The sequence below is a fragment of the Tasmannia lanceolata genome, unplaced genomic scaffold (assembly GCF_043159265.1).
Source record: "Tasmannia lanceolata isolate RefF3 unplaced genomic scaffold, GAP_Taslan_0.1 ptg000015l, whole genome shotgun sequence".
NCBI lineage: Eukaryota > Viridiplantae > Streptophyta > Magnoliopsida > Canellales > Winteraceae > Tasmannia > Tasmannia lanceolata.
In genome coordinates this window covers 58,501,691-58,527,357 of record NW_027518692.1, presented here as the reverse complement: position 1 = coordinate 58,527,357, position 25,667 = coordinate 58,501,691, and the positions used below count along the sequence as shown (strand labels likewise).

General features: G+C 37.9%; 4 protein-coding genes across 5 annotated transcripts; 2 read left to right on the top strand and 2 right to left on the bottom strand.

Annotated features, from left to right (window-relative positions):
* Positions 1-940: 940 nt before the first annotated feature.
* On the bottom strand, positions 941-5,242 carry LOC143846257 (RNA-binding (RRM/RBD/RNP motifs) family protein). 2 transcript variants are annotated; one of them, XM_077354691.1, is made up of 8 exons: positions 4,837-5,242; positions 4,105-4,188; positions 3,231-3,311; positions 2,916-3,010; positions 2,650-2,782; positions 2,503-2,551; positions 1,572-1,634; positions 941-1,476 (listed from the first exon to the last, which is right to left on the bottom strand). In XM_077354691.1, the coding sequence occupies exons 1-8, from the start codon at positions 4,896-4,898 to the stop codon at positions 1,399-1,401; spliced, it is 645 nt and encodes a 214-aa protein (XP_077210806.1). In that variant the 5' UTR covers positions 4,899-5,242; the 3' UTR covers positions 941-1,398. The 2 variants fall into 2 exon arrangements, with proteins under 2 accessions (XP_077210806.1, XP_077210805.1); XM_077354690.1 differs by having other exon boundaries at positions 2,916-3,055; positions 4,837-5,231.
* A 2,001-nt stretch (positions 5,243-7,243) lies between these two features.
* LOC143892687 (triose phosphate/phosphate translocator, non-green plastid, chloroplastic-like) lies at positions 7,244-16,280 on the top strand. The gene is made up of 9 exons (XM_077397481.1): positions 7,244-7,682; positions 11,453-11,575; positions 11,673-11,825; positions 12,193-12,278; positions 13,597-13,681; positions 13,856-13,975; positions 14,083-14,151; positions 15,725-15,854; positions 15,984-16,280. Exons 1-9 carry the CDS (start codon positions 7,299-7,301, stop codon positions 16,052-16,054), a joined length of 1,221 nt encoding a protein of 406 aa, XP_077253596.1. The 5' UTR covers positions 7,244-7,298; the 3' UTR covers positions 16,055-16,280.
* Positions 16,281-18,994: 2,714 nt separating this feature from the next.
* Positions 18,995-19,933, top strand: LOC143892108 (uncharacterized). The gene has a single exon (XM_077396574.1). The coding sequence runs from the start codon at positions 18,995-18,997 to the stop codon at positions 19,931-19,933; it is 939 nt and encodes a 312-aa protein (XP_077252689.1).
* A 1,569-nt stretch (positions 19,934-21,502) lies between these two features.
* LOC143892479 (transcription factor MYB98-like) lies at positions 21,503-25,000 on the bottom strand. The gene is made up of 3 exons (XM_077397117.1): positions 24,781-25,000; positions 24,364-24,490; positions 21,503-22,273 (listed from the first exon to the last, which is right to left on the bottom strand). Exons 1-3 carry the CDS (start codon positions 24,996-24,998, stop codon positions 21,692-21,694), a joined length of 927 nt encoding a protein of 308 aa, XP_077253232.1. The 5' UTR covers positions 24,999-25,000; the 3' UTR covers positions 21,503-21,691.
* Positions 25,001-25,667: the final 667 nt, after the last annotated feature.

Sequence of the window (25,667 nt, the reverse complement as noted above, 5' to 3'; positions counted from 1 at the left end):
TATGTGTGTGCATTTTTCGCACTATCTAATCACTACGTGGCTCCTATAGTTGTTCAAAGATTTCTTGATAATATGCACATACTCGTTGGGAGTCATATTATAGGAGAGTTAGAGTCTATCACATATTAATCTTCCATTTGTAATTGGGCGAGTAAAGAAAATAACATTCAGTTCTTGAATTGCAATCGTGAAGATGGTCTCCCCGTTAAGTGAGGACATTGAATTTGCATTTTTGATGTGCCTCACCCATAAATCTCTCCTATCAGTTGCCTTGTAGGCATCTGTTGCTTGTGCAAAGATTTCAATGTTTGTCCACTCTGTCAAACTATAAAGACTGCTAGTGTCCAGATTTACATGTCCTGGAAAGTGGACATATGCACTAAAACATATCATACCATGATCTGATTGTTTTCTTTTACAGCTTCTATTTCATCATCTGTAGATTTACACATTTGTGAGGAATTAGTAGAATTGATTGAATGGAGATGTGATGATTATTTTCTTGTTGTTTCATCTCACTTTAGCAACCCAATGTTGGCCCTGGTGCTCTTCACTGAGCTTGGATAGTCTCCACCCGCTAATTACAGTATAGTGTCTAACTAGTGCCCTACCTACAGCAACACTTGTACTGTACTAATAAGGGGTGAGAGGACCCCCTAAACAGAGACAGGTGTGAGATAAGGATTAGTTGCAAAGTTGTTCATTAACTCAATCACAACCAACTAGAAAATATAGCATTTGGGAAAAGTCACAACTAAATCCTGAAGACCAAGATCTTAACTTTATAGAGAAAATGCAAGGGATCATTAACAATAGATGGTCATAAATCTGGCTCGAATTCTCTATGGTGGAACATAATTGCCCAACATGCAATATGCCTTCTCTCGAAAGAACCCATGTTGGTTTCAGTTAGGAAGCATTGACAGACCACACACAGTCCTTGCCACAACTAGCAATATCTTCATTTATAAAGTGTCAGTGATACAGCATGAAAGCAAAATGTGGTTTACATTTTTAAGCTCTCCTAAGTCCCAATAAAAAGAAATCTCCCTTCAAATTCACTCTTGAATAGAGGCTCTCAAACTTCCAAACAATGTCATTGTTAATGCCATTTACAGTTTTACACAATAATTCATTAGTAACAATATTAGAGAGTGACACCCCAAAGAACTAACTGGTCACAAATTGCTCAGCAGGACAGAACCTAAGGTACTGCATTGTTTTTATAGGTAAGTTGGGCAGAACCTCAAGGTTGTGGAATAAATCTAACCAGTTGCGCTAGGGACTAGACCGTTAGCTTCAGTTAGTGAGAAGACGAGTAGAGGAGATGCTGCAAGTCCTAAGACATTTGGAATGAGGTTGTTTTTCTTTTGTGGACTCTAACATGGCATAAAGTCCTCAAATTCTTCTTCTGTTATCAACCCGTGTTTTCTTTAGCACTGGCCCAGCTTCTATATGCTCGCTACTTGATTGTACCTAAACATAAGAATGTTAAAACAATCGGCATTTGAGCTTGGAAAATAATTACAACTATATCTCTCTGAAAGGAAATTTACGGAGAGCTTTTTCACCTTATCAAGCTTCTCTCTGACCAATTGAACTGTCTGGTTCATTGACGGGGATGAGAAGTACTCCTATGATAATAAAAGAAAAGGAAGGAAAACTTCATCAGTTTCATGAGGTGAGACTTAGCGACTTTTAATACTGCACCCGGTTAAAAATGATAAATTTGTGAAGGATCACAACAAATATTTGTTTGTTTTACCTTACTTTAAATATAAAATCCTATTATTTGGAATTCAGAGCCCCATACTTGAGTCAAATCCAATAGAAAATATTCATGGAGCCTGATTATATTTGAAAAAAAATGAGAAATGAAGCATGTTTTCTAAAAAGTGGGATTGCAAAAATATTTCATGATTGTTGCGGTAATAAAGTACGTTTTTTTATTGGAGAAGAACAGAATAGAATTATAAGTGAAATTTCACAGTTGACTTCTATCGAGCTCTGCCTTGATTCTCTATGTAGTTGGCTACTATATACGAATGGCATGTAATAAGTGGACATACTAAAACATGATTTGAAATGTCAGATTATGGTTTAGTGGACCGTATCTTATGTTTCCAGATTTTTAAGCAGTTTTTATATTTTAAATGATTTAAAAAAAAAAAAAAAAACATAATGATCTGCAGTTCGAGCCCTCTTATGATTTGATTAGACTTTAAGACCAATGGAACAAGTGTGCCCATGCTTTCGCCATAAAAATAATTTTCGATCTATTGGCACTTTCTTCAGAATATTTATTAAAATACGAACCCTGTGACGTGTGGCCAAACATTTTTGGTAAAATTTAAATGCATACTTGGTGCTTAGCAAAAATGTATAATTCAGCAACAAGATAGTGACCCACTGAATACAGCTTTAGGAAATCAATACACGTCATGGATTATATATAATCAGAATATACGAACACAAGAACCGGTAATATGCCCGGCAATATACCTGGTTAGATGAGACCCTGCTGATGAAAAGGTCTCCCCCTTCAAACTGCCTACAGAGAAGAAAAATAAAGAATTCTGGTCAACACATTTAAACTACAACATTACAACAACCTGCCATGAAAAATTGAAGTCTAGACAGCCATTATACCTTTGCTTAGAGTTTATCTGCTGCGGCAAGCAATTTATTGGTGATGGATCTTGAGTCAGTAAAGGCTGAGTCGAAGTAGCTGGGTTATATGGGCAATTCGAGATTTGAGGCTTTGGCCGATTAGATCTTCCAGCTGCAAATAGTTTGCTATGAGCGCATGTTATAAATTCAAAAGCACACAATATTAGTAGAAATTTGTTTTGTATTTTGGTAAAATGAGGTGACTTCTCCAAAGACTGGATATAACATTCCTAAAAGAAACTCACGGTTTATTCGGCTCAGAACTTCCTTTCTCCTGCCTTCTAGTTTCTCTTTTGTATCAGAGAGGGACTCGAAATGAGGAGCATATGAAACCTGTAGTCTATTCCCAAGGAAAACAAACTCATCAAGTTTTCTCTTTGCAAACCTGCAACAATTAAGTTACTGATTCAAATAAATGTTGGTACTGTAATCTTGTAAGTTGGAAAGATGATCACATTGGCATATTGTTGCAGCTGAGGGATTATAATCTACGTATATGAAAAATGTGAAGTCCATATGCCATTGCCAAAAGTACTACTCTAATAATTAAAATTAATCACCTGGCATTGTTGACCTGTAAAAATTTTATCCAGTAAACATCAGTGAAAGGCTCACAGTCTTCTCCATCCATAGGTTTACACCTGATGAAAAGCAAAAGATAAAAACAAAAAAAGGAAGTCAGAGACTACTTCTCAATAAATGAGTACAGGGGAGAACAGTTCTGTAAAAATATGTTCTCCATATGCCATCTTCTTCTCTCTTTTTTTCTTTTTTGAAAATGTGTTCTGTGAGATCATTAGAAGGAGATAAAAGTGAAATTCATTATGTTGTTTATTGGTGAAATTTTTTTTAACAGAAATTCTTGTAATTCCTTCTTGACTAATTTTTTTCACAAGTAGTTGAAATGGAAAAAAGATAGCTATCCATACAGCCCTAAATTGAATCAACCGATGTGTGACCCTGCCTTCTGGGCCTTAGCTCAAGGAAAGGCTAATCAAACTCGCTAGTCAGAGATAGTGTCCACAGCCTAGGATTGTAGCCCAGAGTTATAAACTACATAGAACTTATCAGTGTCAAGCATATATGGTACAAATTATTTCAATAATACACAGCAACATTAGTTCTCCTCGTAATAGTCAGATTGATTAGTTTGACATTTTGATTAAGGGTCACTCTTAGCTGCAAGAGATGGGAACAAGGTAGCAACTGGCAATTTTGATTAAGGGTTTAGCTTAAAAAATCTAGGTTTTAGCTTGTAAAATCCAGGATTTTACAACCTCTGAATAGTAAAATCCATGTATCCAAACGGACCCTACTAATAGAATCATGGCAGTAGCAAAGATTCATAATAGGCATTACTTCCTCAAACAAAGAATCTATATTACTTTTAAATGTCAAATAACAGCTCATGATTCATAGAAAGCATGGACTTACTCTTCTATCTCTCCATATGATCCACACAATTTTGCTAGCTCATCACCACATCCTAATGCTGGTACATTTCTGACAATTAGATACCTGTAGAAATACAGGATATCAAATCATTCAAAATCCAATAGAAAAAAAAAATGTGGAATGAACTAAAGTGATTGACAGATGAATTAGTATAGAGAAAATGAATTATAGATAAATGACCAGAAATAAACGCTTTGTAGAAACATAGATTTGGTTCTCAGAAATCGAGAGGAGACAAATCTCCAAATATAATGGAGAAGGGAAAATAACAAAATTAGGGTTAGGGTTTCCCTCAGAAAACAACACTCTGCGTTTATAACATCAAAACAGTAACATAAATAAATAAGGAAAACATAGAATGAAAAAAGAGTGCTCCTTGTTAATCAAAATTCGAGGAAGATCTTCAAAAAAATTTATAAAAAAAAAAAAACTAGGTTTAGGGTTTTCATCAAGCTCTCTCTTTGATTTCAGGGTTGAGACTGTTCTGAACCGACTTCAATAAAGGGAAAAAGTAGTTTGAACCAGTGATGATTAGAACTTGAAGATTTTGAGGCGTATTTCATTTTTTTAACACAAACGGATGTTACTATCAAGTTCATCTCGTAGAATTTGTAAATTTCCACTCAAAAGCGATATTTTCAACAAGGATTTGAATATTAAGAAGGAAAGAAAAGAAGAAGAAGAAGAAGAATATTTCGAGATGGAGAAAACCTGGATTCGTCGCAAACGGTATAAACGCGGACGGCAGGAGGTTCGTCTTTGTTTCGCGGCATTCCTGGAATAGCAGAATAAGCCAACTGATACGAGAAAGAGGCTCTCTGTCTTAGTCCTGCCCTAAATGGGGTAGGGATACCCTATGTCATCAAAAACAGTTAAAAAAGAGGATCTCTGTCTGTCTGATAAAAAGGGGCATAAATCATTTAGAAAGACAGCCAGAGTCCAGAGATCGCAGTGCCGATCTGTTCGCATGTCGATCAACGGACTTGATTGTGTTCAACTTGGGCCCATAAACTGACTCATTTTAGGGGTGCAACTGTCGTCGGGTTGAGTCCGGTTGAAGCTAACCCCCAAAACTTTAAATCGTCAACCGGAACCGAAACCCGATACTCAACCCGATGAGGGCTAACCCGACCCAACTAAAAAAAAAAATTTAATATCTCAACCTGAACCCCACCGGATTTCCAAATTCAGGGTCAGGTTGAGTAGGGTTTGGGTCGGTTTAACCAAGTTATGGTGATATCTTTTCTTTGATTAAGTTTTTATGTTCTAAAAAAACAAAACAGTCGGGTTTTGATGCTTGTCGGGTCAACCTGACATGTCAACCTGAATCCGAACCCCACCCGACTCAGCCCGTTATTTTCTCGGGTTGAACCCATCCCAAGTTGCACCCCTACTCTCATGTCTTACCAATGTTTTTAGGGCTGCTGGCAAAACGGGATTACGTTTGCAAGATAAGACTTAAATCCCATGTTGTCACACATGCGCAGAGGACAGAAGTAAGCTCGTATCCCCACGTAATGCAAAAAAAAAGTTGTGGAGTAGATCAAAGGGCAATGATAAATTCACACCCCCTTTACGATAATTCGCACCCCTGTAAACATTAAAAAGCATTAAAATCTGCCACCTACCTACCCTATGAGTGCAAACTATCCCACGGGGCGCGAATTTATCATCACCCTTATTAAATCGCCCGTCAATTACACTTTCGTCTTTATTTTCCTAACAAAATCCCGTTTTGGAAGTATTTTCCTTTTTTTTTTATAAGTAGACTTAGATTCGAAAACACATCTATCTCATGAATCATCCAAGCAGACCTCTTTCTATTACCAAGTTTAAAACCGTCTCCAATAAGTATGCTTTTAGAACAAAATATACTCTTACCTTTTTGATAAAAAAACAAAAAAGTCATTGGTACCACAATAATTACACCAGCTCATCTTGTCTTTTATTATCTAAACAACTATCAAAAGTTATTACAATTCCCAAAAAGCTAAGCGGATCGAATCCATCTATGTCCTAGTCGCAATCCATTAAAATCTCTTATCGGTCTGATTGGATTTAGAGTTTTCAACGGATCCTACTTCCCCTGTCTCGTTCACTACCAATTCCAAATCCAACCGTCGATCGGAGTTTCCTAATAAATCCTTATTTTTTGCACAATTTAAGTTCTCAGGCGAGAGTGCAAGCCCCAACGCAGGCAATACAGTGGGTCAGGGGCTTGAAGGTACAGAAGGAAAAGAATTGGATGACTCGAGACTTAAGAGAGCTAAATGACAAATACCAAAGATAAGAATAGTTTTTTAAAAACTGCATATGACATATTTTACTAAAATACCCTTGAAATTATACATAAAATTACGAAAAGTGGAAGGTAATTTCACAAAATAGCATAATAAAACTGATCGAAAAATATATTTTTATTCATAATAGGTATCCGAATGGGAGATGATATCCCCCCCCCTGAAATTACGCATTCGCCCGTCAAATCACGTTAAAAGGGGGCGAATGCATACTCCAGGGGGCGTTAGCATCGGCCATCCGAAATGTGTCCATGGTTCCTGGTAATGTGTCTCGATCCTATCCGTTTTAAAATCGGATTCAGTTGGTCCATAGGACGGGTCCAAGACACCCCTACCAATAGCTACTAGAGGTTAAAATTTTGATTGATCATGGGGTTCAAATCAGAGGGCCCTATCACTGTACACGTGTGCCGTTAGACGTTTACTGGTTTTTCCTTGTAATTTTCTTTTGAAATCAATAATTCAAATGTAATGCGATACCGGTAGAGGTCCTGCCTAACCCCAGCTTACCTACCAAAAACAAATAGATGTAACGCGATAATTTACCAAGAAATTAGAAGACTGAATTACGTTTTCTAATTTCTAGTATGGGGGCCCGCCCGCCAACCAACCAACCCCGACACAATTTCCACCCGGTGAGTTTCCAAAGATAATTATTTTTGTGAAACGATATTTTCCCTCCTCTGACGGATAAATCCCCCCCCCCCCCCCCTAACGTTATTCGTTAAATTTTAAATGCAAATAAAAACGTTAAAGGGGTGAATTTATCCTCCAGCAGTGAGCCATTCACACAGAAACCGTTAAAAGGGGGGGATTTTAATCGCATGAGTACAATCTCTCTCTTGTCTCTCTGTCTCTCTGTCCTTTGCGAAAATGCAGAGCGGCGCATTTGCTCTCGCTCCTTCGAACTCTCTCCTAAAAGCTCGGAAGCCTCCGAATCGTAACCCTAACCCTAGATTCAATCCAATCTCTCTATATACTTCTCCCAAATCCCTTGATCTCACACCAATCCATGGAATTTCCGCTTCTTCATGCTCCAGATCCTCATCTTCGTCTGGTTTTCCCGGCAAGATTTCAGTTCCTTCTCTCCTTTCCGATCGCAGTCCGAACGATTTTAGGGTTAGGGCAACCTCGGTGCCGGAAAGCTCTGATGAGAGCTCCGCTAAATCGAGTGACTTTTCACAGACGTTGATTCTCGGATCTCTGTTCGGACTTTGGTATCTTTTCAACATCTATTTCAACATCTATAACAAACAGGTATTTCTCTGCTCTGATTTCTCTTTTTTTGATATAAAACATGTTCTTTTTTTTTTTGCTTGTTTAGAGGATCTGATGTTTTTTTCTTCTTCTGTATAGTTTTATGAATTCTGTAATTTCATATCTTCTTGTTTCTCTTTGTTTTGATTGATGTTAGATATGTTTTGTTCAGATCTCACAAAATTTTGCTTGATCTTTTCGTGTTTTCTCTTCTTTTTTTCTCTTCTGTGATTATAAATTTCGAAATTATGCGTCCTTCGATCCGAATTAGCATAGATCACCACCATTGGGATCTGAAATCGTTTGCTCAGACTAATGATGTAACACAAACAGGTAGAAAATTTTGGTGAACGACTTGGACTCCAAGCTTAGGTTTTTCTGGATTATTATCTGTCCATTTTTATATAATCTGTAAGAGAATAGCTATCGAAAAAACAGAAGTTCAGCAGTCATTGTTGCTTCTTAGGTTCGGAGTTGATTTTGATTTTTGATTGCTGTCTATAGTTAGGTGATGTATGATATCTGATTTTATTATGGATCTGATTGTAGAAAATAACGTACAGTTGGGATTGGTAGCATATTTTCCCTCTAAGTTCATTTATCTGTATGCTGCATTTTTGGAATTCGAACTGTCTACTTTGAAGATGTATTAGTTCCCTGCCAAATGATTTTTTCTATGGATGGCACCCATACATTTGCCTTTAGAAAGATGTCTTTTTGTTTTAATCTTGTGAACGGGGGATGCAATGGGTGTGTTCTTTTATTCGGCATATGCATATGCTATTATTTGAGGTTGTATTTATACCATTGTTGCCAGAACAAGAATCGAATATGACAAGTAAAAGGAGAGGGCTCTAAAAATGAGAAAACACGTGAATTGCTTAGGAAGCGATGAAGTTATGGGGGAAATGAACGGAAAACGACTGGGAAGTGTTGCGGGAAGTAAATATGAACCATGTAAGAGGCATCATTGGAAGTGAACAAGATGCATATAGGAAGAGGGGGGACTATGGTATGCTAGGGAGACTGATGTAGGAAAACTCAAAGGAGATGATTCAACAACTTTAGGAGAAGGTCCTTAATTATGAATCTCAAATTATTGACTAAATGCTATGGTGGACTTCTTGTTTCATTAGGGTTAGGTCCTTAATTATGAATCTCAAATTATTAACGAAATGTTATGGTGGACTTCTTGGTTGATTAGGGTTATAAGCTTTGGAAATTTGTGGTTTTACAATTTTAACTTAGTAATTTCATTTTTATGTTAAACTACATTATGAAATTACTTGAGTCACCATAGGTTTTGAAGAAAAATTCAGGAAGAATTATTTAAAACTTCAAATGAGTTTTAATTGTATTAAAAAGAGTGCTTCAAGTTCTAATACACTCCTTTTGCATTATCCAAGGGGCCATTTAGAAAAAAAAACACTTTAATATGTGAACTATTCTTAATAAGAAGCGTGCACTTCTACTAAATTTTAGAAGCCAGAAGAATTTAAATTCTAAATTGAGTTTTCGTTGAAGCAAGCTTTCCTCACTACGAGAGGGACTTTTTAGGGGCCGTTTGGATACGCGGATTTTAGAATCCGGGATTTCTTCAAAATTGTAGCTAAGAGACAAGAGAAGAAGCGGACCAGCCATCGTTTTTGACTTCTCACCCTCTTTCGTCGTGCCTTCTGAAGATTTTCCTATGTGCTTGCTCCAATGAAGTACTTTGAACAGTTGGAGGAGTTTGATTCAAATAAGTTGGTGGTGGGGGAACTAACGGAGTTATAAAAGCAGGTTGGGAGTGGTTTCCATCCCTTCGGGATTGCGCTCTCTGGAAGCTCTTTCCTAAGGAGCGCCGAATCGTGGTTCCGAGTCAGGAGCGGCACCATGAGGGAAGATTCCTACTTCTAAGTTCTAAGATTTAAACCCCTTTTCATAGGCATGTGGAATAACATTTTTGATTTGGTGAACCATGTGTTTCACATTTCACCATCCATGCAATGGCATGAGACAAGGTTCTGCATGTTTGTTTGGATTTCTTGGCCTTGTGACTATGCTGTTGACTTGCGGCTGCCAAGAGTGTAGGCAGGAGCAGGAATAGAGTAGAGAACAAGTTAGTTTTCATTTTTTCCGTGGATTTAGATCTAGGGGTAGCTAGGAAATACATGTTAATGGCAAGATTGGCTTCCAAGCTTTGACATGGCTTGCTGCATGTGGATGAATGTGCTGAATGGCCAGTATGCTCGATATAGTGGCAAAACTGTCATTATTGTACAACATGATCTTATGTATGATTACGTTGCTGGGGATAACTATAGTTTAACTACTTGTGCTTGAAGATTTTGACTTTTTGTTAAAATTTTAAATACTTAAAGCTCAGGGAGATATGAAGCACAATATCCTCTGATTTAGCCAGCGCTTTGAATTTTCAGAAAACACCCGTGTTGGTACGTATTGACACTCCTTTTGACACTATCAGACTTAATGTGGGTGCATCGAGACGTTATTGTACTGTGTCAGGTGAAATACTATTTGTTCTCGAATATTTGTGTTTACCTGCTCTTTTATCATTAACTCTTATTTTATTATTAATCTTCTATAACTAATATTTGTTGTTACCCCCTCCTCTCAACTTAAAATACTAAACAAAATTTCTTCCAATATTATATTCGTTGTATCCTACTGGCGTATCTTTCTCGAAGCATATTGGAGATTGAAGATAACTTAATGTCTCTCTTTATTCATTTAGTTAAGGTTTACTTGGGTTCATGAAGGTCGTTTAGCAACATGTTGGAGGCGCTAGCCCTTTGATCGGAATGTCTAGCCACACAATAATATGCAGTATTGAAAATCCTTAGAAGATAATGAAGTCTGCAATATTTTTGTTTAGTAAAAGGCATTATTTGGATTGAGTAGGATGCTGTTACCAGAAAAGGCTATTTTGGTTGTGCTTCCTAATCTGCTAGCAACATTTCTGAACTGCTGGGAAATTTTCTTAGTGCTGATCTATGATTTATGGACTGGACACGAGTGTTGCGTGTCGACACGGACATGGGGTGTCGGACACAGCAAACCCCAAACTTTAGAAACGGGGACTCGGCTAAAGTAGAAAGTATATGTAATCATGATTTGTGGATATGGATTCGTGTGTCCAGTTTTGACATGGATACGAGTTGTCTAAATGAGGTAAATACAATATTCAATAAAAAAACAGAATGTCACACTTGACACTGTACAAAAACATGTCCACACACCCGTATTAAGTCTAACACTTCCAGCAATATAAGTAAAAGTGTCCAAAGGAGTGTGGACACGTGTATCGTGTCGGACACGGCAGGACACGTGAGTCGGCAATAAATTTGAAGTGTCGGCCAAATCATAGGTGCTAATCATTTCTTAAAGCATGTTTGTGTGTTCTGTTTCAATTTTTGTTGGAAAGCTTGGAAGAAGCTGTCGTCTTACTCCTTTATTTATTAGAGAACACATATCCTGCTGCTTAAACAGTAGAAATGTTTTCAAATTTATGAAGGCTTGAGAATAGGGCGAAACAAGTCTAATACTACTGGTTGTGTACATGTTCCGAAGGTTTTTCCTTTTCTAGTAACCATCACAACGTTTCAGTTTGTTGTTGGGACAGTGGAAAGCTTGGAAGAAGCTGTCGTCTTACTCCTTTATTTATTAGAGAACACATATCCTGCTGCTTAAACAGTAGAAATGTTTTCAAATTTATGAAGGCTTGAGAATAGGGCGAAAACAAGTCTAATACTACTGGTTGTGTACAGGTTCTGAAGGTTTTTCCTTTTCCAGTAACCATCACAACGTTTCAGTTTGTTGTTGGGACAGTGCTGGTTCTTTTTATGTGGACGACAAATTTGTACAAGAGGCCCAAACTTACCACTTCACAGGTATTTTTATATTTTACTTGAATGATTCTTCAAGTTTTCATTAGTTACCTGTGGTAGCAGGAAGCTAATGTTTCAGTTGCAAATATCCACTTTACAGCTTTTAGCAATCCTACCTCTGGCTATTGTGCACACATTGGGAAACCTTTTCACTAATATGAGTCTTGGAAAAGTTGCTGTTTCCTTCACGCATACAATTAAAGCAATGGAGCCCTTTTTCTCAGTTGTCCTCTCTGCAATGTTTCTTGGGGAGGTGAGCTTATTGTATCATATGTTTTCTCTCTTAATTGCATGTATCAGAAAATCGAGCAGATTAGTTTCTTCATGTCTGGAATGCTTAGGATTATTCTGATTGCTTTATCAACTTGCCACCTTTAAGAAGCAGTCCCTTTTCTTGTGGCTCTGGTCAACTTCAAGAGAATGTGCAACTTGATATCTGTGGGCATATAATCCCCAGCAAACTATAGTTATATAGTTGGTGTGATCATGGAAAACTACATATGCAATGCTGAATGTGGATGTGGAAGTTCAATAGCTTTATGATTTCCGTATGTTCTTTTGCTGTTAAGCCATTCAATTTCAAGTCTAATGAGTTCAGTTTGATCATCTCGTGCATGCAGTTTCCCACTCTCTGGGTTGTTTCTTCTCTTGTGCCAATTGTTGGTGGAGTGGCATTGGCATCGCTTACGGAGGCCTCTTTTAATTGGTAAGTAAATCCTCATGAAGGTACTCATGCCTATAGTCAAGAAGATCAAAGAAGTACATGTGCTTGTGAACATAAGCCATTCTTTGTTTAATGTTCAAAAATTTGAAATCAACTCTGATTTCTGAGTTTGACGGAGCCAAGTCCATAGAAGCTCTGCAACTTACACGAGTTGCTGAAGATTGTGTTTGAGTATCTTAATTGGAAGGTGCTTTGTGTTGCAACCATGGGGTCAGGGGTTCAATCCCAGCTTAACCAAGATAATAAAAAAATAAAGTTGATGTTGATGACTTGAAAAGAGTGAATAGAAAATGAAATTGTGACAGCAAAGAGAAGTAAAATAATCTGGTAAGAAAAACAAGAGAGAAGAATGATCAGAAGTAGAAAAGATGTTGTCAATGAACCATGACATTTTTTCACTGTACATGTGGATGATGTGCACTTTGATCAGTTTTTTTGACATGTTGGGCTGCCATGAGTCTGGTCCATTGCCCCCTGTCCCACTGTGGTTGATCATCCTCCCCCCTTGACTAAGGGTGATAGAAGGGGTCTTTTTAGGGATTTTTTTTTACAGTTGATTGCTTGCTGGATTTGATCTACCAGACACCGTCTTTGTTCTTCATGGATCAGGATTTCCTGTGTCACCTGGTGGTGGCCTGTCAAATAAATGGTCCTGATCGCCAAAGATGTGTAGGTTGGGGACTGTGCCAAAAGTTGTACGACACATTGTCACTGTAGGGGTGGAAGCAGCAAAAAGTACTTAAATAACACAACTATTATGGAGAGCAAAAAACTAAACAAGGAAGAGAGTGAAACTGAACAAAATCGTTTAGGTTCACCATCATAAACTTCGTGCATTTATGAAAAAATTGGCTAATTGGCTGAGTTGACCATTGACAGGGCTGGTTTTTCCCACAATGCCAACAATCGTAGTTGATCTTTATTACTTGGTGGTTGTGTCCTGGTGGTTAGACTGATTGGCCCATTTCCAAGTCTCTATTTCTTTATGTTTGAATTTTAGCCAAACTGGCTGCCATTAGGGAAAAAAATAGCCAAACTGGCTGACTTCGAGTCCAAGTCTCAATTATATAATATATACTTATAGAGGAAAGGGTTCCTGCTAATGTTAGCTTAAACAAGGTCGGGCCCACATTGTTGGGGGGATCCAAAGCATTCATTTTGAAGGCCCTTTTATGTGTGTGTGTGTGTGTTATAGATTGCTCTGCTGAGATTCGTTGGTTTTATTTTTATTCAAGATTGGTTAAAATGGTTGAGTATGAGTTCTGGTATGTGACTCTTTTCATTGTCTCATTGGAAACAGGGCCGGATTCTGGAGCGCAATGGCTTCAAATGTGACTAACCAGTCTCGTAATGTACTGAGCAAAAAGCTCTTGATTAAGAAAGGGGTAATCTACCTAATCGAAAAAAAACACGCTATAATCCATTTGTTTTCCTATTATTTTCTTGTTGCTACCATTAGCTGCCTGAATCATTCTGATGGTGGAATGACACGGAGCCACTTTACAGTTGAATATCTTGGTCTTTTATCTTGCCTTAACCAGCAATATGTTCTTGAACAGGAAACTCTGGACAATATAAATCTCTTCTCGGTAATAACAGTCATGTCGCTTTTCCTGTTAGCGCCGGTAGCTTTATATATGGAAGGCTTCAAGGTCACTCCAGCATACCTTCAGTCGGCTGTAAGTACTATATTTGGAAATACATTACTTTGTACTTGATTCATTCTACACATATTTATTACAAATATACACTAATTGGGTTCTTCGTTTCCTTTCCATCAATGTAGGGCCTCAATGTAAATGAGGTATATGTGAGGTCTCTCTTTGCTGGGCTTTGTTTTCATGCTTATCAGCAGGTGAGTTTTTTCTGTACTGTTTTTGTTTCTCTTTTATCTACTAGAGTCATGTTCTTGAAGCAGGTATACAATAGGTTTGCTGGCACCAGTTACATTATTGATATGTGAAAAGTGAAAATGTAGGTTGTAAGGCTGAAATGTGGTCACAAAACCCAAAACTTCAAGTCGTAAACATCCCATGAGATGCACAACTGCTAGTTTTTTTTTGACTGGTTGGTTATATCTGTGGATCTAGAAAGAAAATGTTGCCCTTGTGGCCATCTGTGGTAAATTTCAGATGTGTTTGTACTTTTTTCAAGGCAATAACTTGAAGAATTTTCTGTTAAATGTATCGACTCAACACCCTTAAGGTCTCTGTCCTTTGTGCAGCAATCTCTCTTTCTTCTCTTTAAGACTATCTCATGCACACACACATATACTTGAAAATGATATTCCCACCCCCTTGTCATCTCTTTTTCTGTGATTCTTTTGAAATGATGGAAGTGCTCTTTACTTCCACCATCTTTCAGGCTAAATCCAGCCCTCATCGCATGTTAGCCTTCCCACCCCTCACTTTGCATGTGTGGCTTCTCCAATGCCACCACCCCTTTTTCAGGCATGCCTCCCCTTATTCTTTTCAAAAGTTTCGGTTTTCTTAAAATTACTGACCATCATGTGCTCCCCATATCCCTGTAAAATTACTGACCGTCGTTAGTGAACCTTAAGGAGACATGTGAATTTGCGATTTTGTTTGGGGTTAACATCATTCTCAAGTCTTGTGAAGTCATACATAATTTAAAGCTAAAAAATCCCTATCTATAGAAATAAACTTCCGTATCTTCATGCCATTCTAAAAAAAAACAAAAAACTTATGTATCTACATTAAGCAAAACAAAAGCTTCTGTACTTCGAAAGGTAGAAGCCTTCCCTTCAAACTGTTTGTTTCAGACCGCAGAACTCCACTTGCCTGCTACTCCAGAAGTCCTCCAAAATGTTAGCCCCACATTCCCAGAAAAGACTGGACTGGGTATTTTATATCTTATGTAACCATCCTCTTTAAAACAATGGTCTTCTTTTAGGAAAAAGAACAAGGTTGCTAGTTAGACACTAGTTTCGCAGAAAAGCTCACCAGAAGTACCTAATTTGGCTTGTGGTTTTCTATAATAATTACACCGATGGGCAAAGAAATCATGTAACAATTGATTTGCCCGTGTAGCCCAATTGCTTTACAACTATTTTCTTCTTCGAATGATCCCAATTGCTTTACAACTTTTTCATTTAATTGGCCACCATTAGGGCTATTAATACAATGACTAGTTTTCTGAGTGCCAATTTCTTGTAGCCATCATGAGCACAGTTAGATTTTTGCCTAAAGATCCGCAATAAGCTCTCATCAACATCTATCTGAAAGTAATCTTTCAAAAAAAAAAAAAAAAAAATCTATCTGAAAGTTATGCTGTAATCGTAACACACTACTAATGCACGTATCCACATAAGATGAGAAATATGTTTGATGCTTACATACATTGGATATCTTTATCGAACCCCCCCTTCCTTTTCTTACATGTTTGATTCTGTTGCTTCAAATTGGCAGGTTTCTTACATGATATTGGCGAGGGTATCTCCAGTTACACACTCTGTCGGCAACTGTGTGAAGCGAGTGGTGGTTATTGTGACATCTGTTCTCTTCTTCAAGACCCCAGTTTCACCTATTAATTCTCTCGGTAATTCCCCATCCTTGCTTCACAATGACTAAACCACCTAATTAATCAAATAATTTCCTACTGCAGTAGTTTGTTCCGCTTTTGCATCCCCTCTGTTTTCTAAATTCCATGGCTCTCTTGATTGTGTAGGAACTGGTATTGCACTTGCTGGAGTCTTTCTTTATTCAAGGGTGAAACGGATAAAGCCCAAGACTGCCTAAGCACTCGGTGGTAATTCCCTTAATTGGTTATGGTTTTTGTCTGGATGTATTTGTAATATTTTTCATGGACAAGCTCTTCTGGGAGGGCTCAGTATTAGCATAGATGACCAGGACTGCTTGTTCTTGTTGGGATAATTTTATTCTTTCGCCAATTCACGGATTCATTTTTCCAGCGCCATGTATGTATGCCGGAGTTAGAATGAAAGTCTGGTTTTTCTTTTGCACATTCCCGGAACTTGTTCGATCTTTTATTTTTTTTGCGATCTCATAAAAATGCCAGAACTGTTTGTTTTTTGGTACTCCAGATCTGGAGGGAAAATTATGGGGTGTGGACTTCTAGCGGGGGCTTCGAACAGAAAATGATGGCACGGAAACCCTTTGACGACGAGAAATCTTGCTACCAAGGTGGTTTTTGTGAGCTTAAAGAGCTTTATGAGAGGAAGATGGAAGGAGGGACATAGCTCTCAGTTGAGCAAAAAGATTGCTTTTTTTTTTTAAATATAGTTTTAACATTCATTCTCTGATCGCTTGCTCCGAGGCCTCTTGCTGCCTTCAAACAGTAAACCACCGAGGAAATGTCTCTTTCCACCATTCCGCTTAGGGGTTTTTGGATACATGGAGTTTAGAATCCAGGTTTTAGTTTGAAAGGTGTGTAAAGAGGGCCTGAAAACGATTGACATCCTCTCGTTTGCTATCTTGGATTTTGAGTAAGAAATCTAGGTTTTAGAAATCTCTTCCCATCCTGAGATTTCTAAAACCTGGAAACACATCGATCGATGGAAAGAAGGGCGAGAAATCAGAAAACGACTGATGGTCTCCTTCTCTATTCTTCCATCCACAATTTTGAGGAGATCCAAGATTCTAAAACCTGTATCCAAACGGCCCCTTAGTCATTAATTCAACAAGGCCAACTTGGTTTTGCATTCGGAAGGTACGTTGACTGGTGGCTAGGCAACTGAAAACTCAACTCAACTCAACTAAGCCATTGTCCCAAACTAGTTGGGGTCGGCTAATTAATCATTTAGAAAATTTTCATGAAGAAGGTGAAAGGATCTACCCAGCTCAAATTGACTAAGTCTAATCCTGACACTAGTTGGGTTGGTGTACATGGATCATTTTCTTCCATTCTTTCCTAGCCAAGGTCATGTTATCTGTTATGTTCCTAGCCCTCAAGTCTTTCCCCACTGTTTCTACCCAAGTTGTTTTCGGTCTGCTCCTACCTCTTTTTACTCCATCAACTTGGCACGAGTTATTTCTTCTCACTGGAGCATTCATAGGCCTACACTGAATATGCCCAAACCATCTTAAGCGGTGCTCTCTAATCTTCTACTCAATTGGTGCTACCCCACCTTTTTACGGATGTCTTCATTTTTAATTCGATCTAACCTTGTGTGGCCGCACATTCATCTAAGCATTCGCATCTCCGCACATACATCTACATTGGCAGCTAGGCAACTGAAAATACAGAAAAAACGAGTAGAGATGTTTCTTTTCTTTTGTTTTCCCAATTGTTCCGATTCAAGTACCTCTGTCATATAGGGAGAGATAGACCAGAGCCTTATATTCCCAAGTATTCCTTTTTTAGTGCTTGTGTTTTTGGTGTGGTATATATCCTCTCCACATTCCATTTGTCTCTTTTCAGAGAAAAAAACATGAGTGGAGTTCAACTTTCTTGCAACGTTGCCAGAAATCAGCCCATCCACTTTCCCGTGGATGGCTGGGATTAAAAAGCCCGTATTTTCAGTTAGACTAGTCTATTCAGTATCCATTTAGGCCCTGTTCATTTGAGATTATGACAACCGATTGCCAGCCCTAAACCTATTATCGGACTCCCCTTAATCTCCATGTGGCCCACTTTTTTGGTTTTTAATTGATTATACAGTGGAATTTCCTTATCATTTTCCTTCTATTGTCTTTGGGTGATTAATAAAGATAGTTCGATCTAAATCATCCATTTGTGCGCACATCATTGATTTTCAAAGCATATTCGTTCAATCAATATCATCAAATATACAGGAAAATGACTGTAGGCAAAGTATATGAATTCAGCCAAAAAATAATAATTTGATCATATGGTTATGATTGTCCAATCGACCTCTGGTTTTTGTTTTGTTTTTGTTTTTTGTTTTTTTGTCAAGGAGGACCCCACTAGGATGAATATGCATGAAAAAACTTTTCCCGTGGCTTTTGGTAAATTCATTTTTCATGGAAAATTTCCCTAAGTTCAAAATAAATTGCAAACCTACTAACCTGGAATTTTTCTTGGCAAATTTTCCACTAGATCCAAGCACCCACTTATCAAACTGTTACATATTATTTAAAACTCAGAACGTACTTGGCAAATTTCTATTGCAGCTGGCAATTTAGATAGATTTTCTTCCTTTATCTTCCAATTCCAAGACCCATTCGTTGAAATTAGATTTTCTACATTTATCTTTCAATTCCAAGATCTTTGTCTTGATCAAGAAGCCATTGGAATGTGAGCTAGGTTCAGCAAGAAAACCCAGGACCTGATTGGATTTTCATATCTGATTTCAGCTTTTCTTTGGTTTTCTAATCCCATTATTGGGTACCTACGTTTCTTTGGAAGTTGGATTTCTATTCATGAAAGAATATCAAGAACAAAACCCATTCTTTTGTCTGAGATAAGTTCATCAAGAATACCATTGACATGATTGGATTTTCAAATCCTATTTGAGCTTTTCTTTCGTTTTCTGTTTCCATTATCTGGGTTACCTTTATTTCTTTGGAAGTTGGATTTCTATTCATGGAAGAATATCAAGAACAGAACCCTTCTAGTTCTTTTTGTCTGAACTAATATTTTTTAGTTGGTTTTTTATCTGGCTTTTTCTTGGTTCTTTTGTTTCCTTAGCATTTGGATTTCCATTGATTGAAGAAGATCTACAACAGAAGTATTGTGACTAGTCCTTGGTTGGTAACATGGAGAGATCAAATAATTCTTCTTCTTCTTCTTCTTCTTCTTCTGTTTCTGAGAGTGAGCAAGAAAAGAAAGACGGGGCTTCGAGATCGATGATGATGTCTGAGGATGTGGGTTCTTGGGGCAGGACAATTTCAGTTGGAAAGTCTTCTGATAGTAATTCTGATGTTTTAGTGGTTAAGTCAGAAATTATTGAGAAAAGAGATGGGAATTTTGATTGTGGTGGAAAAGAGGCGAAAGAGATGAAAATACCAAGAGAGAAGGAACAAGAATTGTATGGTTCTGATAATGGGAATGATCAGTTTGGAACGAAGAGATCTGAAACTGGTGTTTTCGAATCCGGGGTTTTTAGGGACATGATCAGGAAGGTTGAATCAGATATTTCTGATGATGGGTATGAGTGTGATGATGAGTTTGACAGTAACATAGACGTCTCACATGCAGAATTCTTGGGTGGAGAAACTGGATATGGAATTTCAGATGAAGAATTGTGCAAAGATTTGTGTAAGGAAAGCAGTGCTGATTGTCCTGATATTGAACTGATGGAATTTAGTAAAATGAATCTATTGAATTGTTCTGACACTGAATTAAGGAGGGGTTCAACTAAGGAGACTAAATCCAATCAAGTCGATGCAGGATTGGGGAACTGCACTCGGAGTAAAAGAGTTAAGGATCATGATCATGATTTTGAATTGGGCTCGGAATCACTTAAGAAGATGAGGTTTGAGATTAGCGAAAAAAGCATTGGGACATATGTATCTACTGGCCCAACAGCAGATGAAAAACTAAATTCTCACGAAATTGAGAACCTGATTGGCAAGGAAGGGGGTGGGGAATCCAGTTCTGAGCAGATGAAGATCAAGGAGGAGTACAAATGCCCATTTTGTTTCAGGCTTTTCTCATCTGACCAAGTTCTGAGAGACCATATGAAGTCGCATTAATAATCTTAAGCCAGAGGTAAAGCTTGTTTCGAATTTACTTGATCTTAATGTCCCCTTTCTTGTGGATTTGAAGCAACCCATTAGCATGAACAAATGTTTGGTCTAAATCTATAATTGAGACACCGGGGTTGGTCATGGTTTCGATAAGAATCAAGATGGTTGATAGATTTTCATTCCTTAGGACTTAATACAGATTCACATTGCCTAAGAGGTAATAGCTCTATCATTTGATTGAGCCTCTTGAGTAAGCATTTTTTCCCATTTGAGTCCTGTTGATAGATTTTCGTTTTAGGACTTTACAGATTCACATTGGTTAAGATATAACCGTTTCTATTCTTTTCTTAAGCCTCTTGAGTAGCATTGTTTTCATTCTCTAGTACTTTTTCTACTATGTTGTCTGAAGTTTTAATAAACTCAACTCAACTCAACTCAGCTAAGCCTTTGTCCCAAACTGTTGGGTTCGGCTAATGAATCCTTTAGAAAATTTTCATGAAAAAGTTGAAAGGATCTACCTGGCTCAAATTAACTATGTCTAACTAGACAAAGTGACACTAGTTGGGTTCGTCTACATGGATCATTAACTAAGTCTGAAGAATGCCCTTGGAAATAACTAGCGACCCATTGGATCCAGACCACCCAACAGCATTTATCATCCCTTTAATTCTGTATTTACGGTGTCGTTAAAAATACAGATGGGGCACCCTTGCGGCCAGGATTTTGTGAAGGGCACTTTTGTTCAGCATTCTTCAAAATAGTCGTACAATTCCTCTACTTATTCACATAACCTTACGTATGCAACTCTGTTTACAAATGAGCGCTCCCGGCTGACTGAGCCAAAGAGAGATAACAAACTTGAAATATAGCGCCCAATTGGGCAGCGAGCGAGTAATTAGTGGTCAATAGCTCTCTAGTTGATGGCGTGGTTTTAAATTTCGACTGAAATCCAAAATTTCGGGATTCGGTCAAACCCAAAACTGAAATTGGGGATACCCAAAATGTTACATTACGACCGAAATTTAAGGAAATTCACCAAAAATCTTGATTTTTTTTATTCCTTAACATTTACCCGAAATTTGGTATGGAATAAAATATTAATTTTAATGGTTTCGTCGGATTTTGGCCAAAATTTTGAAATTGTGGTTTTGGTGAGGACCGAAACATATTCTGAAAACGAAATTTGAAACAATGGTTGATGGTATACCTCTCTGCGGCCAGAAAGTGACAGTACCAATGAAGTCGATAGCACATACAGTAATGTAAAAATAAAATGATCCGCCATATCATGGTCAAATTGGTAATCAGATGGATGACCTCGCCATTGATTGGGAGATATGGGGCCCCACCAAGTAGGCCCATGTGTTGGGACACATAACAACCAACTCAAATCATGATTTGATGAACATTTTGGCTATTACATGGTTCCTTTGTAAATGGATGACTTCTCCACGTACTTTTGCATGGATTTTATAGGCTGATAGGCTGATTGAATGATTCACAATTGAATCAAAATCCAGAAAGAAAGATAATATCATCTATTATTTCAAATATAGGTAAGATATTCCCGAAGAAAATCAGTCTCTCTATCATTAAAAAGGAAAGAAGAAAGAAAATTAGTCTGTCTCTCAAGTTACAAAAATGTCATTCCAACACAACCCTTTTCCTTGTTCTTAATCTTCATTCACTTTCAAGGGTCTTAGACCTGAAATTTTGTAACAGTTATCTAAGCTTTCATACGTGGATGAAAGCTAAGAAGATCTCTTAAAACTTGTTGTTGCTTTGGTTAATCATCTCCATCAAATCAATCTCCCTCTTCAGATTCTCACATGGCATGGAAAATGAACTAGCCAATGACAGATCCATCTCCATGAAACCCTCATCCACAAAGGAAGCCTCTGGCAACATCATCTCTTCAAAAAGTGACACATCATCACATTTTGCCAGCACTATTACATTTGTGTCCCTGATGGGAAATTCCATAAGCTCATTATATTCGTAATTAGGGACTAATCCGTCGGTGCAACAAAAGTCTGGATTTTCCTGTGGCGTTGGTCTACTTGTTAGGACCATGGAGTTATTAGGGTTCTTTGCATTTTTTTGATGGTTTGATGTTCCCAAAATCAGACTCTTGATGTAATCTTGTAGAATGGAGCTTGTTTTTGGGTATTTTGAGGTTTGACACTTTCGCCGGGAAAATTGCCTCCTCTTGGTTGCATTCCAATGGTTTTTAATGGAGTTTTCAGTTCGTCCCGGTAATCTCTTTGCAATTTCTGCCCATTTGTTCCCTATCTGTGAATGGGCTTGGATTAAAATCCTGTCTTCTTCCTCACTCCAAGTATCCTTCTGCATCAATAATGAAATTAATTAAACAATGTTCATGTGAAATAATCAAAATACACAATAATGAAATAAGGGTAATGGTTTGAAGTGTAACACTCGTTACACAGTACTCATGGAAGTAGGACCCACATGATTCTATTAGCTCTCTCTCATTTTTTTTTAGCCCCCGCGGGGCGGGACGGGGCGGGACGGGGGGGGGGGGGGGGGGGGGGGGGGGGGTGGTGTTGAGAAACGCATAAGGGTGTCAATTTTGGCTCGGTCTCGCTCGAGCTTGGCTCGAATCCTTAACGAGCCGAGCCGAGCCCGAGCTAGGCCAAGCTCGGCTCGGCTCGGCTCATTAAGAATTTAAATGTCACTTCTTTTTTGGAACCCCATTTGTTACTTGGACCACCCCCCGTACTGTAAAAAGAGTAGTCAAATTACACTAGATTGGGCTGTCCAGGGAAGATGAGGGGTGTGAACTTAATAAAACCCGAGCTCGATAAGGCTCGCGAGCCTAACCGAGCTGAGCTTTTGAGCTTAACGAGCCGAGCCAAGCTTGGCCGGGCTTGCCCGGTCTCAGCTCGTTTACACCCCTAGAAACGCAACATCATCTTTATACAGCAAAGCTGTAGCTATTTTTAGGTGAAAATTAAAAGATAACCTAAAGGGAAATGATATTTTCTCCCTCTGACGGTTAAAATCTCCCCCCACCCTAAGTTATTCGTTAAGTTTTAAAGGCAAAAGAAAAACGTTAAAAAGGGTGAATTTATCCTTGAGCTGTGAACCATTCTCACAGAAACCGTTAAAGGGGGGGGGATTTTATCTGTTTAAGTGGGGGAAGATTTCATTTCCCTAACCTAAATTTTGATATCATTTCCTTGGTTTGGATGCTTAAGATTGTTCGATGGAGGTGAATTTTGGGCACGGCGCCAATATTAACCGTGGATCAAGGTGGGTCCTTTTAAAAATTCGCATGGCATGACATTTGTGCTATTGATATCTCTGCGTCAGTCCTCCCGTCGAATTAGACATAAATGCCCCTGTTTTAAAAAAATCTACAGTTGGACAGATTAGTAATTATACTAAATGTCAGGGACGATTACGGAGCCTTATGTTTAAAGCATCCTCCCGCTCTCTCTCTCTCTCTGGCGAGAAAAACCTCCGGTCTCGGAGATATCCTTCATTCACTTCCATCTTAAGATCTAGTCCGTTCATTTCTCATCTATAGAGAGTTAGGATCAACCCTCTAGTATTCAGTCCCTCTATATTTCAGAGGATTACGATCAACCTATGGAAATGATTTTTGGGGCACAACCTATTTATGCTATGGCCCATCTAATGGACAGTTTGGATCATCCTATGGTGTGGGCCGTACCGTACTTTTTAATAAAGTAAGCAGTGCGTTCATTAAAATACAGCAGTGGTGATATCATTTCCGTTTTGAGAATTGTAATAGCCTTTGACACAACTGGTTAAATAATAAAAGACAAGAAGAGTTTGCCACATTATCAAAACATGGTATTGCAAATATTAGTAGCACTAGAGTCAAAAGATTAGCGTTGTGTTATTAGTAGATGCATGCATTTACATTAACGCGTGGCATGAAGAGCATAATTATTCGCACATATGCGAATGTGCATGCTAGAAATTTCGTGGAAAGCCATTTTGTTGCCCACTTTTGCTCTTGCTTACTTTTTAACAGATTTTGTCATATTCATTCAATTCATCTGAGGTGGCTGTTACCTCCTGCAAAAGTAAGCCGTGAAATGGCCTAGTAATTCCATTTACATCACACACATACTAATATTGACACTACGATGTTTTATTATAAAATTGCACAAACTGAGTTTATCTTTTCTTTTTTAATTGGTTCTGAGAGCTCTTTGGGACTGTAGTAACCTTTGACAGATGTTTAAATGATAAAAGACAAAATGAGTTACTGCAATTATCAAAACATGGTAGTGCCAATATCAATAGCCTTTGTGTATGTATGTATGTATGTATGATACATGCATGTGATGAAAGAATGAAATAGATGATCTGTAGGAATTAATTCAACAAGAAACTATGTATCAATGGTAGGAGGAAAGAAGAGAATAGAAGAAAGAAACCTTGATGTTAGGCCTTAGATGATTGTGCCATCTTTCTCTGCATTGCTTTCCTACTCTTCCATTCAACATGGGAGCAATCTGGCACCATTTCCTCACTCCAAATTGTTGTACCAAACGTATCAACAATCTACGCAAATCAACAAAATCAATTTAAGAACAGAAAAATCAAACAATAGAAGAGATATGAAATATTTGATCATCAATAGAAATATCATTTTATAAACCCTAAAAATATTTGTAATCAACATAAAAATCAAACACAAAAACATAAGATTGGAAATGTTCGATCAACACAAAGATGAACATTTGAGTACCCACAAATAAGATTAAAGGAATATAAAAAATCAGACATAGAAAATGACATAATAAGACTAAAAAACCATGAATAAAACACCCAAAAAAAAAGATTTTTCTTACCTATCTTCTTCCATTGACCATTGCCCTTTGGTCACTTTGGATCTCTTATGACTTCTAGAAATTCTTTTCATTGGCATGCTCTTCTTGTTCACACACTCTTCCCCATAAATTCCATTGTCACCAGTTATGCATGAAATTTCATTGGGTGATCCGAAACTCGCCGGGTCCGCATTTAGAAAATTCATTATATTGTTCTGATCTTGTTCAATCCTCTCCATAGATTTCCCCAGATAAATCAAAACATTCTTATTTTGGAAATTGTTGATAGTTCCATTAACATAACCATTGGATAAACCCGGCAAATACCCATTTCGAAAATCATCGGAACGATCGATGTAGGGGGTCGCTGAGAAGCCAAATTTTGAATTTGATGAAAAACCCTCAATAGGGAACCCTTTTGAAGAAGGGGCTTCAAAGGGAAACCCACCTCCAAAATTAGGTTCAGAGCCATTTTCAAAGGAAAATGTTGGTGGGTAAGCAAAATCCTCTCTGATTTTCCTGTCATACTCCATGAGAGATTGGAGAATTGATGAATGTTGGGTGCTGGGTGGGGTGGTTTTTAACTTTTTATTACCAAAGGAGAAATGAATTGATTTCCATGGCATTATAGCCCTCGATTATGGGTTTGATCGGACGGTTAGAATTGCACAATAATTGTGACTCTTAAACTTCCTTTGTTAGTAGTGTTAAGAGGGAGTAAAGGAAAAATGATTACGCAGTTATACATGTTTCTATAGTTTATAAAGTCTTTTTAGCCGAACTATTTTCACGTGGCGGGCATTCATAGGCTTTGCTAAATTTAAGGCCTCGGCAAAAATATAGGAATATTTATGACTGGATAATCCATTGCCTATGTTCTTCGTAACGTACTAAAAAGGAGCCAACCT

What these genes read in the sequence shown, in the direction of transcription:
- LOC143846257 (XM_077354690.1), bottom strand. Translation starts at nt 4,898, where the DNA reads ATGCCGCGAAACAAAGACGAACCTCCTGCCGTCCGCGTTTATACCGTT. An exon ending in ACCGTTTGCGACGAATCCAG is followed by an intron (nt 4,189 to 4,836) that starts GTTTTCTCCATC and finishes GTATTTCTACAG; the next exon opens with GTATCTAATTGTCAGAAATG. An exon ending in TCAGAGAGAAGCTTGATAAG is followed by an intron (nt 1,477 to 1,571) that starts GTGAAAAAGCTC and finishes TCTTATGTTTAG; the next exon opens with GTACAATCAAGTAGCGAGCA.
- LOC143892687 (XM_077397481.1), top strand. Translation starts at nt 7,299, where the DNA reads ATGCAGAGCGGCGCATTTGCTCTCGCTCCTTCGAACTCTCTCCTAAAA. An exon ending in TCAACATCTATAACAAACAG is followed by an intron (nt 7,683 to 11,452) that starts GTATTTCTCTGC and finishes GGTTGTGTACAG; the next exon opens with GTTCTGAAGGTTTTTCCTTT. An exon ending in AGCTCTTGATTAAGAAAGGG is followed by an intron (nt 13,682 to 13,855) that starts GTAATCTACCTA and finishes GTTCTTGAACAG; the next exon opens with GAAACTCTGGACAATATAAA.
- LOC143892108 (XM_077396574.1), top strand. Translation starts at nt 18,995, where the DNA reads ATGGAGAGATCAAATAATTCTTCTTCTTCTTCTTCTTCTTCTTCTGTT.
- LOC143892479 (XM_077397117.1), bottom strand. Translation starts at nt 24,998, where the DNA reads ATGGAGAGGATTGAACAAGATCAGAACAATATAATGAATTTTCTAAAT. An exon ending in TGGTCAATGGAAGAAGATAG is followed by an intron (nt 24,491 to 24,780) that starts GTAAGAAAAATC and finishes TGATTTGCGTAG; the next exon opens with ATTGTTGATACGTTTGGTAC. An exon ending in ATCTAAGGCCTAACATCAAG is followed by an intron (nt 22,274 to 24,363) that starts GTTTCTTTCTTC and finishes TTATTGATGCAG; the next exon opens with AAGGATACTTGGAGTGAGGA.